We start from the raw sequence: 14,181 nt of genomic DNA, 5'->3' as shown, positions 1-14,181 counted from the left end.
TATATTTTAGTTATATTTTAAGTTAAAAAGACAGTGAGGGAATATATTTTATGCATATATTTATTTATCATTAAATAAATCATGTTATACATTAATTGAAATGTGAGTTCAAATGAAGAAGAATTTATGTTGATTATTTGTTATAATAAAATTTTAAATGGCATCTAGTTATCTTCTTCTTCTTCGTCGTCGTCGAAAATGTTCAACTCATTGGCATCATCCTCATTATCGGCCATATTCATCTCCAAATCTTCCAGAATTTCAAGATCGTATGCGCTTTCTTCGTCGGGATTACTTGGATATACGTTTTTGCAATTGCTAAATATTATATTTGCCGGAGGCAATAACGTTCTTATGAGCTCCAGGATTTCATTTTCAAGCATCCAGCCCCATTCTAGAGGTTCTAAGTCCTTCACTAACTACGTTTGAATCTGGTAGTAGACACAATTTATATGTTGATGAGTTGCTATACTTGTTGGTGGAAGTGTTGACAATAGTACTGGTTTATTTAGTTTCGTTAATTTGATGAATTGAGTGTAGCGGAAATAATCAATGTTGCCCCCAGATTTTGGAGCATGTATAATGCCAACAAAATATGCACTCCATTTACAAATAATGTCTGTACGGGGGAGTTTTCTTGTTGGAATACTTCCACTAGTATATCCAAATTGGGAATTTTCTCCAATGCTATAGTTATAGTTTTTTTTCTTTTTAAATAGCGCAGAAGTCGTGTCACATCCACTAAATGCGTGTAAAAAAACACATTCTATTTTTGACCAATATTGGTCAAAACTTTTAGAAGAGTATAATTGTGTCCTAACATCGGCTTTGCCAACTTTTTTAAAGAAAATTTCTTGTTGATGGGATTGAGTACGTCCAATTAAAATAACGAGCAAATCAATATCTTCTCCTATCATGACGGCAGTCTTTTGATGTTCTGATCATGCAAAAGCTGTCTCGATGATGAGGACATCAGCATCATCTCTGGCTTGTTTTGTTGTAATATAAACAGTTTTTAATTTTTTAACAAGCAAATCGATAATTTGTTTTTTATTAGACCAATTGGATAAAAAATTTTTTTGGGTGATGGCACAATCATTGTTTCTTCAAAACAAACTTCATATAATTTTAAAAGTGCACTGCAGCAGTTCTTCTTTGTTGTTCCATTGCTTTAATATGTTTACTATAGCCCGAATATAATTGTTGAGCCATAATGTGTTGAATTGAATGTATTTATCTAAAATAATAGAGACGCGACGCAGAAGAAATCCATCATCAATATTGTTACATTATTTTCATCTAGCTCAATATCACACTGTCATGTTATGTGGCTTTCGTGGTTATTAACTTTATTAACCTCAGACATTATTGACTTTATTAACTTGAGAAATAAATCTTATTAAATTGAGATATAAACTTTATTTACTTAAGATATAAACTTTATTAACTTGAGAAATACAGCTTACTTAATTGATATACCTATAAACTTTATTAATTGAGATATAAAATTTATCAATTTGAAACATAAACTTAATTAACTTGAGAAATAAAGCTTATTAAATTAAAATATAAACTTAATTAACCTGAGATATAAACTTTATTGACCTGAGATGTAAACTTTATTGACTTGAGAATTAAAGCTTATTAAATTGATATATAAAGTTATAGTCAAAGTCAAAAATCACTTATTCGTATAGGTAACACAATGTACACGTATGAACGTAAAACAATACATTAAATTCCTTTTAATTTTACATTTACTGCCAGTTCTCAAATCAAGGGCGTAGAACGGAAGAGAATAACTGGCAATAAACTCATGCCATTACTATCAAATAAAGATGTCGGATACGGGCGTAGTTCATATTGAAGATATTCTTATAGATTTTTTGCTTACAGTTATATAGGAAATGACCACCCGCATGAAAAAATGGCAGCATTTTTCGCACTGCTCCCAAATGTTCTTTAAAAAGTCCCGGTCTTTCAGTACGAATGAAATCTAGGGCTATTCTTACGATTTCAAAATATTCCGCCCATAAATGTTCTTTGGGACCTCGAGCTTTTTATTCATCCTGAAATTGATCAATTAACGAGTTGGAGCTACTTGTACAGCCTTCAACATCTTTGTAGGAAATATCGCGACTAGTTATCTGTTCAATTAACTCATCTAACACACAACCTTCAGTCTTCATCATCATAGTAAAGTGCTATAAATTGTGTCTAAACTACTGGCAGGATGATCAATGAAAGGTAGATATTACCTGAGAAGTTGCATAATTTTCATTATTTTTCGTAAGTCGGTGAAGATGTCCATTCCACCCTGGTAAAAGATTCTTACATTTTCCGTATAACCACAAAAAATCAACTGCATTAAAAACAATTCAATTAGTACTTGATCATCATGTAGATTTTGGACTTGAATCTTGCTGTACCCAGGTAGAACTGGCTTTTCATATGCTAAAAGAGATAGATGTGATATTGCTGCCAACTCTTTTGCGCTTGGTTTAGTTGTATATTTTTTTATGCGATCATCATAAATTAAAGCATCTTTTAGAGTAACTATTTTTATCATTCCCATAAGGTGAAGAGTATTATTACCGGCAAGAGTACTGACATTAATATCTGCATTGTCTCCAACATATTGTACCGACGCACCTGACTCTGATGGTAAAATACGACACTGTGGATGTTAAACTTCTGAAACTTCATATTGTACAGTGTTACTGTGTTACAGTGTTACAGTGTATATGGAGAAGCAAATCCCAAAGTTGATAAAACATCAAATATTTTTTTAGATCCATATCTTCTGCGAAGAATTACAGATAGGCCTAATAGTAACTGTGATGAAAATGACCGTTCTCGTATCGAAGCCATTATTGCCTGACTGATAGTTGTGCTTTGCGTTTTTAAATGACGATGATTGAAGGACTTCTCCTATTCTATTTTTTTATATAATTTCTTCCAAAAGATGTAATAATGTTTTCGGTATTTCTTCATGAATACCATCTAGCATTTTATTCGGTATACGTTTTAGTTTCGATACTCAATATCAATATTTTTTTCCTTTCTCCTATTTCATAAGCTTCTTAGCCACAAAATAAGCAATTTAAAAAAATCAAACATAAACATAACTAAATTTCTTTATTTACGAGGTACACTTGACGTTGAAAGTTTATCCTCTTCTGTGCGTCGTTTCGATGGAACAATAGCATTTTTACTAGTGTACACTTTTGGACACTCGGAATACACATTCACAGAACTTCTATATGTTCTGTTGCCTCGTTGTATTGATCAACCCCTTGTTTGCTTATTTAGCGCTCTAGCGTAGCAACAGACAGGCACAACATTTTTGTGGACCTACAACTATTCCGTCATTCTCCTCCTGACATGAAAGAAAGCAGCGTATAGCGTATAAGAAATATATTAGTTTTGACATGCGGGGGCATAGTTCGCGCTACGGGGTTGGGTGGGTTCTCTTGTTTTCGTTTCTGATTCTGACCCCCGTAATCATAATAATTCTGCCTCCAATAGTAAGTTCTGGTCAATTAACTTGATGAAAAAAACAATCACTAAGGTCCCGGTATTTATTTCTTTTTATAAATAAACTGAATTTAATGAGAAAATATTAGAAAGAGAAAATAAACAACTATATCATATTGTCGTTTTAGTTTAAGTCCTAAACATAAGAGGGCGTACCATCTAGTACAGCGTCAAATTTAGTGTAAGAGTAGCTCTCCTATTATATTGATACGTCAACTATCTACTAAATGATATGTCATTTTACCAGTTACATTTGTGTAATGCTCTATACAGACTTACAATTGTTAATGGTTGTTCATCCATCAATCCACTTATTTATATTGACTGCACCGTAGGAAATATTTTTTTCCGTTTATGTTGTTAAATTTGACAAGAGGTCTCACAATTCGTGAAAAAAACGTGTTTGTATAATGGCGAGGGAAGACAAGGATAATATGTCCGAAACAACTTTGGAGCCAACAGATGATGAAAATCTCAAATCTTGTTGGGTTTGTTTTGCCACCGAACATGATGATAAACTGGCTGCTTGGGTCCAACCTTGCAAGTGTATTGGTACAACAAAATGGGTAAGTAAAATGTACATTTTAAATTTATATATTGTAACAACAAACTTATACAATAAAACACTGTTTGGAAATGAATAGCTTGTAGCAGAGAAAAAGCAGTTGAGATAAATTTATGGGTAATCTGCACAAGTTACAAAAGAGCGCACATTCAAGTTTAGTATGAATCTAGATTAGCATAAAACTACTTTTTGTCTTGTATTTAAAATACAATTTATGTGGTTTCTTAGATCTTAAGGATGTGAAAGTAGAAATTTGTGGGTGGCGTCCCGGCAATAAAAAAAAACAAGAAAGAAGGACAGACTACAACATTTCAAACTGATTTACCTAGATGCAAATTTTTTAATTAACAACAAAAAATCTTTCTCTTCTTTCTTTCTTTTTGATTCGTACATTAATATTTCCTAAGATTTGCTGTGTAGATCATTAACCTGATTTCTTTGTAATCAAAGATAAAAACTAAAGATAATTTTCACATCAATAACAGTCATTGTTGCAAGAGCAATGCACTTGCATCAATATTTATGTTCCTTTATTTATGTAATGCATATGAAGATATATAACAATATAATACCATAATGATTTTTCTGTCTTGTGGTGCTATTTTCTCATACCAGCTTGTTGAGCCTAGAGGAAGGGAGATGCATGATATGTGCACTAGGGTTAGATTTATTAAATGGTAAGTCATGATTACTCAAATATGACTGGGGTGGTGGTATTCTGTGTCGGGTCATTTAATTCCCTCAAATATACTGTAATAACGATAATTGGCTCACACATCATGCCAGGTGCCGCTTCTGGAATCTAGCCTGCATGGTACCATCATCATTTTGTATGTTGATTTGATATTTTTCAAAGAGTAGAGAGATTTTTGATATGCTGGCTTTTTCTCTCAGCCCAAACCCTCTTATGTCTTCTTTTCCGATGAGTAGGAATGTCTGCGATACAAATTTAATGACGTGGAGTAAGTAATCTTATGTTGAATAATAAACATATTTTTTTTTCTCAAAGTGTTTCATCATGACATCAAAAATATTACTTAAAACAAATAGTTTGTGAACTAGCTGATACAAAGTTTTGTAAAAAGCAATTAAAAGGTTACAAATAAAGAAAAGTAAAAAGTACTTGCAATAAGTAGTTGTATAGTATTATCCTTAACCTAGGTAGATTATATAAACTACTCCTAATTCAAATATTCAACATTTTCAGGTTCACCAAAGTTGCCTCCAGCGATGGGTAGATGAAAAACAGAGAGGCAACATTAGTAGAAAAGTTCTCTGCCCACAGTGCAAAGTAGAATACATAGTGGTTTTCCCATCTATGGGAGCATTTGTGATTTTGCTGGATGCTATAGAAGATATCACACGCAGGATCAGTCCATTCATTCTTGGGGGTGTATTGCTAGGATCTATTTACTGGATTGCTATTACATATGGCGCAGTGACTGTTATGCAGGTAAGATACAACCTCACAATACATTTGTTTTTTAATTTAATTATAATATAAGCTTAGCTAATATGTCTAAAATACAAAAAAACTTAAAACGGTGACACTTTTATGTAGCATATGGTTTGTGTTTTAATACATACTTGCTTTCAACATCAATTTCTACACTTATCCTTTAAGCAAGCATTTCTGTTACAAAATTTTCTGTTGTAAATACAAAACTGGTTTTCATTTACATTGTGTATAAATAATGTAATTGTGCGTGTGGATTAAAATTAACTCAACTATAATCATTGCTATTTAATATGTCCAATAGGTCGTTGATTCTGTATATAGGCTAAAAAATTTAACAAGTCTAAAATGTTTTATTTTACAAACTAAATAAAAACTTTACTTGTTCGAATTACACCTAGAAGATGTCTGTGAATGTTAATGTACGCATTTACTTTGAAACTAAAGGCATTATTAATTACACTTAGTACAAGGCTTTCATTTGTATTGAGTGGGATTTGACTCATTTCGAAAATAGATAAATTTTAAATTAGTTTTTTACAACTTTTAAAATAAAAATCGAATCCAAATATTTACGACATTTTCAATATAATACCAATAACAAAATGTATGGCATACCGATGAAGCGTGACGCTGTAATTAGTATATTTAATGGAAGTTGCTATGAAAGTCAATTATAAAAACAATATGTATATTGAATTTTGGAAATATGAAAAACATGTAATTTAAACAACAAAAAAATGTATATTTTTATTCGTTTGATGTTGCGATTGTGATTATTTATTATTGCGGGCTACTCGATTGTGAGGAAGTTGCATGGATCTGAATAGGGCTGCGTCTTGTTAGTTATTTATGCCATTTTATAACATACGTTTTATGTATCTAATTGACCTCATTTTAACATGTGTGATGTTTAAAATAAAAATAAATTCAATAAATACACCACCAGACTATTGAAGCTGCCTTATTCGACATTTTTGAAGACCAGTTATAAGCATCAACTCACATCATCGCTTAACGTCGTTATAATAATAACTGTCCCGTAAGATTTTTAAGTAAAATAGAAGTTAAAGAATCATTTCTCTAAGACGGAATGTAGGTCACTAAACCTTCGTAATTGCACACTAGTATTACCGGTTTTTTTTCATATATTTACGCTAAGTGCGATCATTAAATATGAGTAACGGTTTGTCATATAACCGTTATCCTTTGTCGGTAAATAAGTTCCTTGAACTTCATTGGTTTTTGTACTTGTGACATTCAATGCGAAGATTGAAACCCTTGAGAGATTAGCTATGTACGTTCGATGCAGTTTTCTTAAGGGCCTGCAGTAATTTTAATGGTATTTTATAATTGATTTTTGTCTTATTTACGACATAGTAAGTAATTAAAATATTATTATACATCAAATTACTATAAATGATGCTAGAGTGTATACATATTTTACTCTATTAATCAAAGTGTCACAGTAGAACAAAATTGTATTGCGATGATCTATAAATAAAATAATTACAATAACGTCAATTACTTAGGTGCAAGGATTTTTCATTTTACTATTCTATACTATTTCTATTTAATATATTTCATAGTATTCTTCTCTGATGTAAATTATTTAAGATTTATCTATATTAAAACTGTCAGAGGAATGTCAACCCAAAGGTTGAGGAAGAATGAACTCTTACGACTTAGCATTGCTAAAAATAAAGACCACTACTACACATAGTACACTAGCACTGCTCAATAAAAAATTTAAAAAAAAATCTCTATTTTTATTCTTTATTTGTTTAGCTATGTACAATAGAATTCAGGTTGACCTCCATAGTAAGTCACAGACCTGTAACAGGGAAGTATAAAGGTTAGGTTTAGATCATGTAAGCGAAAGACCAACGAAAACTTATAGTTCTTTAACTAAGATATTAAACTCACTCTAGTCTCTATGTCAATATATTAATTAGAAAAAGGCGTATAGTTACGAAGTCACAGTATCCAGTGGCAACAATTCATTATTATAAATGCCAACAGCTACATAACGCCGTAAATATCCCGTTACAATTGCAGACCATAATATTTTCATCGTCATTTGTATATTTAGTCAAACTTGCCTGACGCGTCTTTAAGTTATTGGTACATTATCATCCCCTGCTAAAATTTCCAGGTTGTCGGCCATAGGGAGGGTCTGGAAATGATGGAGTCGGCAGACCCTTTGGTACTGCTGGTGCTGTTGCCGACGATTCCAGTGACCCTCATCGGCGCCAAGATGTACAACTGGGAAGACTCTGTGCTATTCTTCCTCAGGAAGTACTGTGCTAAAATACCGGCGCTATCCTATGTATTACCATTCGGCCAGTAAGTGTATAAGAAATATAATTTCACATGCAAAAGATTTTATAAGCTATTTCTAGTATGAACGAGTCGTAGATTTTGTTTGTGTTTATTTTGTCAATACCGGATCATTTTGTAAAGGTTAGACATATTTTTTAACTGCAGTGCGTGAAGAACACATTTCTTAAAATTGTATTACTTTTCAGTGTTGATGAAGAGCGAGCAATTGTCTCCGGGCCAAGTCCGAACAATGGATCACAAAACTCAACTTCACATCTATCGCCTACGCGAATATTTTGTTCAGCCCTACTCGTACCCACAATTTCAACAATTATAGGCAAAATTTTCTTTCGTTCAATCAAAAATAACCTTCATAGAACGATTTTAGGCGGCCTCACATACATAACATTAAAAGGCGCGCTTAAAATATATCACAAACAGATGTTATACATTCGCCAATCCAGTAGAAAAATCTTAGATTACACAGAGTCAAATTTAAAGTTATATAGAAATATGAATCAAGGGCAATCCGATTCTGTGGCGAGAGACGATTCGGAACAAGTAGTCTGAATATCTTTGGGATTGGCAGATGGGCAACTGTCAAAGTGACATTTAAAAGACGATCTAGAAAAAGTGTTCGAAAGCGAAGTTGTCACTTGTACATAATGCAAGTGAAAGATAACATTATTTTAGTTACGCTTTATATTTATTTGACTATGTTATCTGTATATTATATGAAAATAATGTGGCACGAGTAAACAATTATACTATAATAACTGAAATCCTAATACATTCTTAGTTTTTTTTTTCATATTTTATTGTGATCTTTGTAATTAATAGCATAGCGAAAAGGTTTTGTGTAAAAATGTTTTTCTTTTTTCTAGCCATAAAGTAAATTTTGTAAATATTTTTAAATCTGGCAACTACGTCTTTTGTCCGCTTTGAAGTTGTCTAACGGGTGTGTGATATTTGATTAACTGTATAATTCAATATTTAGCCGTAAACGTATAAAAGCTTTTTCATTAGTTATTAAATAGTAGTCTTAAAGGTCAGAATTTTAGAAGTTAAAAGCACGAACTAAATTCTTCTTTCTGTCAAGTTCGGGAGACGAAACCGTGCGTTTGATTGTGATGGAAAAACGGACGTAATATCATATGACGTCGCCTGTCAATTCTAGACTGGAGCTACTATGGACCAATCAAATGGAACGCGTCATAGTTTCGTCTTTGGTCTTCTCAGCCCCATTGATCGAAGATTAGTTCTAAATTTAAAAATATGAATTTAATATTTTTATGATTAGAATTCTATTATTTATAACCCAATTTTTTAAGCGGCTTAATGCATATAGTCATTTCAAGTTTGCCCCCATAATAGGGCTTATAAATAAAACTGATAATAATTTAATTCATTGGCATATATAAGATCTATTTGCTTATTGCTTTGAATATAAATATTGTCTATTATCTGCAGTAAAATTTATTGTGAATTTAAAAAGGACGCGACTTCTAGAAATCTAGATGACGTTATCTTGCAAAAAAAGCTTTATAGTTCAGAAAATTTATGTAGTGTGTTCCGCAACCATGACATCTTAGATTCGATTATGTAAAATCACTTTAGAGTATCCTAATATACTATAAATAATAATTTTTATGATATCATAATATGATGAATTTAGAAAATAAATAACTGAGTTTATGTTATGGTCTTTTTTTTTAAATTTTGCTTAGTCAGCTCATGTTGTTATATTTTCTTCTATAGCGTTATATTATATATTTAAATATAATTAACAATGTACTAAAATAATAATATACAAAATGTATAAATTTCATTATGTATTTAACTATCGCTATGTCTATTTTTTAAATGTAAAATGTTTTAATTTGCGGTTGAGATGTATATACGGGAGTTTATTGTATTATAAACCATATTTTGTAATTATTTGTATTATAAAGTTTCATGAAATATATTTTAGTTTTCATTTAATAAATTGTACACAACATTATTACTAACTTTTGTGTTAAATATTCGTAAACACGATAAGGTCCCTATGGGTCTAAATCGTTTTTTTTAAACAATTTGTATTTATTATTTTACTAAGATTTTTTGCGAACTATTCAATTTATTGTTCGTACGAAGGGTGCTGTCGCCTAATCAATGAGATAGGACTACTGTACTAAATAGGACCTTAATATTATGATCTGCTATCCTAATAAATCTATTGATAACAATAAAATCATTGTTTTTAGTATGTAATTTTAACTTATTTAAAGAAAATCATTCACCCAATGGAAATTAATTTAAGCTTAAGATTTTACCTTTATTAACTATCACAGGTAAGATTTAGAGAGGGTACGTTCGTCTACGTACGAACTTTACGACCACATGATAGATGAGATTAATTTTCTTAGACGGTTAGAAATCTTAGCGCAAATGTAAAAGTTAATAACAAAAGCATATTAATGTTCATTTTGTACATAGTTAATTCAAATAATATATCACAACATACTAAAGCTATAGCCAAAAATGGAATTACATAATATATATTTTTTTTACGTTTAAGTAATCCTAATTCGGCCCTGTTGCGTGCGGGTGTGTTCACTATTCATATTCCAAATAACATTTACGTGAAAGCTATCAAGGATTTATACTACGTTCATGTGATTTTAAAGTATTACGTGTCTAGCACACGCGGAATTGGCGAAAGATAAAGGAGGCGCCATATTTTAAATATTGTCAACCACCTGACTATTCTACAATAACAGCGTTCATAAAATGCAACGCAGGCAAATGCCTATTTCTGATAAAAATGCAAAAATCTGTCCTGTAAGAATTAAAAAAAATTGTTTCATAAATTGAAACTTAATCAACTGATAGGTATCGCGAATCATTTATCAAAGGCGAAAATATCATTAGCCGTATAATGATAATCATGTATATTATCTTATATATTGGTGATTGTGTTATCTTATCACTATTATATGGTAAATAATCACACAGTGCACTGTGGCTTGCACCTTGTTCGTAATCAAATAGAAATTTTAAACAATACACTGTTTTGTGTTTGTGTTAGACATGGGTGATTAGGTGAGTAGGCTATATTTTTTATCAATTTTACTCAGTCCTACTGGTTTCTGATTAGTCAGTTATATTATTTGTTACTTTTTGTTTTTCTATTATATACCGTAATTTAATAGTTTAACTTAAATATTTTTAAAGGTTGTGTCAAAGCTCTTGCATGTCAAAATTGCACTCTTAAGATGGCCAAGATAATAAAATCTATATTTAACACGTCAGAGAGACGTAAGTCCCGTTTTGAGGACAAAGAGGAAGATGTTCCATCACCAGATCTTAGAAGGAAGTTGTCTATTTCTAGATCGGGTAGAATGAGGCAGGCGAACAAAAAACGACAATCGTTGTCTTTGGAAGTTTATGGGCAGGTGAGAAATTTTAATTTCTTCTTCTTCAGTTATGAAAAAGAGAGACTAGTTTTGTGTATTTTTGTCTGCGGATAAGAAACAAATTTTAGCTTACGGATTGGTTGAGATCATCTGTAGAATTTCTGAGACTCGGGATAATTATTGTGATGCGCTGACATCCGAGATAAAGTCGCTATTAACATATCTTTTATTTATATAATCAAAGTTTGGTACAACTCATCTACGAATTTCCCGTAAGTTAACGAACGATTCGTATAGCAGTGAAAACACGTACCTTTCGATTTGACCGAACTTATTTTACACTTTACTAGGCACTCTGTATTAGTACGATAGGTGTATTAGCAAATTAATGTAAGGCATAAAATGTTGACCATCGATGAGGTCAAACGACGTATGGGCATCACAAGAACGGCTAAGCACAAGATGCAAAAAATATGGAGAAACAGAAACATATTACAAAAGCCACGAAGACCAGGCTCGTGAAGACACTTATACCTATTCCCCATATTTCTGTACACGGCTGAAACGTGGACCTTGCGAGAGAAAGACAGAAAATAGACGCTCTGGAAATGTGGTTGTGAAAGAGAATGCTTGGGGTTTCGTGGACCGAGTTTCGTACAAATGTCTCGATACTTCAAGAACACTCAATGAGTGTAGCAGGATGACCTCTAATAGGCAACGATGGCGGAACGTCGTGAAGCGCATCACATCTACCCCTTTTAATTCAACTACTACATAGCGATCACGACCACTCTGTCAAGAGTGTACCGGATAAGAAGAAGAATAAAATTTTGTAAAAACTTAAAACAAGGTCACATTTCCATACTTATTAACACGCGGCAATTATATATACATAGTATATATTGATATACGTATATAGATTGAGAGCTGTTGAGCTGTCTTTCTAAAGCCAATTAGCTTTGTTTGTTCATTATGCCTTTTTTCAGGAACATCAAGACAAGCAAAAAACAGTAGATCAGAAATCGGAAACAAAAAGGCGACAGAGTACAGAGTTATCACCCGAGGAAGAAATAGATAGCGCGTTTGAGATTATAGACAAGACGTAGTGATTATTAACTGTGATTAATTAATTAAATAAGGCCTCGCCTTTAAAATTATACTCTCGATTTTTAGGAGATAGGTACTATAGTTCAAGATTAAAGGAGAGTTGTTTGGTTATTAAGTTTTATATTTTTATAAAAGGGGTGTTTGGCATTGGTTAAGGAAAGTGAAATTATCGTGAATGCGTATATAGACATTATAGTTTCAAATACGATGCTCCAGTTTTCCATTCTATGAAGATAGCAACATATTGTTTGTGGTACGAGGTACTGAAAATCTTTGACCGTGTGCTGGACAAGCTCGATATGATGTCATAAAATTTGATATTGCGTAACTGAGTCCCTAATTATTATCACAGGTAATGGTTGATGTTTTAGGGACCTTCTTCTTCAGTGTGAGTGTGAATTTCAGAATATTTCATGTCTGTCAATGATAACAGAATATTGACGTTATTTAGAGTTTCGACCGTATATCAAAAGTTATGTAAGACGACATGGCACTTTCGTGATACGGTTTAAGATCACTATAACTACGTATTGGCCGCAGTCTTTATCAATATCTTAAGATACGCAATAATATACATAAGTGGTATTATGTATCTTTTTTAATGTTTTTCGTTACAATATTTTTTTTATATTATGTCGGTTTTATTCACATATTAAAAACATAAAATTTTGTTGCATTTGTTTATTTGCAAAAGATTTAGTGATAAGGAGTAATTGAATGACAATTAATTGCAATAAATATTAATGTCGTATGTCAGATATAGGTGTATCATAAAAACGTTAAATTTTAAACCCAAATTGGTGTTTTGAAGCCGTTCAAGGACAAAACATTCGAAAGGCTTATAGTACCTACGTTTGATGAATACCTACTACATTGCATATTAAATATTGAAGGGTGTGCTATATTCTATTATTAATCTATATTAAGCCTAAGAATTGCTTGTATTTTGTTTTTCAAATATAAGACTGAATATAATTCATTTGTTTCTTTTACATATTTTAAACGTGCCAATTATACCCAGAAGATTTCAGATTGCGTGTACTGACCTCTATTAAACAGAGCAGTCAGTATTTACATGTAGTATGGCATTTCATGGGGTTTAAACTAAACCCACAGAATGTACTCGACAAAGTAATAATCATAACAATGAGGTAGACTATGTAACCTCCTTTAAGTGCGGACGGTGATTAAGATATGGTATTATCAATTCTTTATAAGCCGCCGCTGATAAACTTCTACATGCATCAATATGCAATTAATGACGGATTAGAAGTAGCGAACTTTAAATAAAAAGAACTGCTAAAAGATTTAGGTTATTGAGCCTGCATTTCTGTGCAGACTTAACACGTACGGTGAAAACATCGTGAAATCGGCATCCCTAAGGCCCAAAACGTCGACATCTTTGACACATGCGCAGCGGCTTATCATCTACCTTTTTATTTATATAATACGGGGAAACGGGCAGGAGTTATCTGATGTTAAGTAATACTGCCGTAGTGTTCATACTCTCAAATGCAGAGGGCTCGCAAGTGGGTTGCCGAGTACTAGAACGCTTTTTTCATGAAGGACCTTAAGTCGATAACTACTACCAAAAAAACTGACAGCTAGAGGATCACGTTGTCTATGGTTACAAGTAATATTTAAACAAATCGCTTAACAGTAAACGAGTTTCTTTTTTCTTGTTTAGGGCTTTTATTTATGCCAACTGGGCACAAGGTACTTCGCCAGTGTCGTGTAGATGGAGAAGACACGAAGGAGATTGATCAGTAAAAATAATAATTAAGTTAATTTTGAAT

General features: G+C 32.1%; 2 protein-coding genes across 2 annotated transcripts; both read left to right on the top strand.

The window, feature by feature from the left end:
- Positions 1-3,787: 3,787 nt before the first annotated feature.
- LOC123713018 (E3 ubiquitin-protein ligase MARCHF5) lies at positions 3,788-9,585 on the top strand. Its single transcript, XM_045666490.1, has 4 exons — positions 3,788-4,103; positions 5,310-5,555; positions 7,714-7,904; positions 8,087-9,585. The coding sequence occupies exons 1-4, from the start codon at positions 3,948-3,950 to the stop codon at positions 8,448-8,450; spliced, it is 957 nt and encodes a 318-aa protein (XP_045522446.1). The 5' UTR covers positions 3,788-3,947; the 3' UTR covers positions 8,451-9,585.
- A 1,278-nt stretch (positions 9,586-10,863) lies between these two features.
- LOC123715480 lies at positions 10,864-13,354 on the top strand. The gene is made up of 3 exons (XM_045670504.1): positions 10,864-10,964; positions 11,097-11,317; positions 12,265-13,354. Exons 2-3 carry the CDS (start codon positions 11,138-11,140, stop codon positions 12,382-12,384), a joined length of 300 nt encoding a protein of 99 aa, XP_045526460.1. The 5' UTR covers positions 10,864-10,964; positions 11,097-11,137; the 3' UTR covers positions 12,385-13,354.
- The last annotated feature ends 827 nt before the right edge of the window (positions 13,355-14,181 follow it).

This window comes from Pieris brassicae, chromosome 1, assembly GCF_905147105.1.
Source record: "Pieris brassicae chromosome 1, ilPieBrab1.1, whole genome shotgun sequence".
In the NCBI taxonomy this organism is placed as follows: domain Eukaryota; kingdom Metazoa; phylum Arthropoda; class Insecta; order Lepidoptera; family Pieridae; genus Pieris; species Pieris brassicae.
The sequence above is the reverse complement of the archived record's forward strand: the minus strand, read 5'-3'. Positions and strand labels throughout refer to the sequence as shown.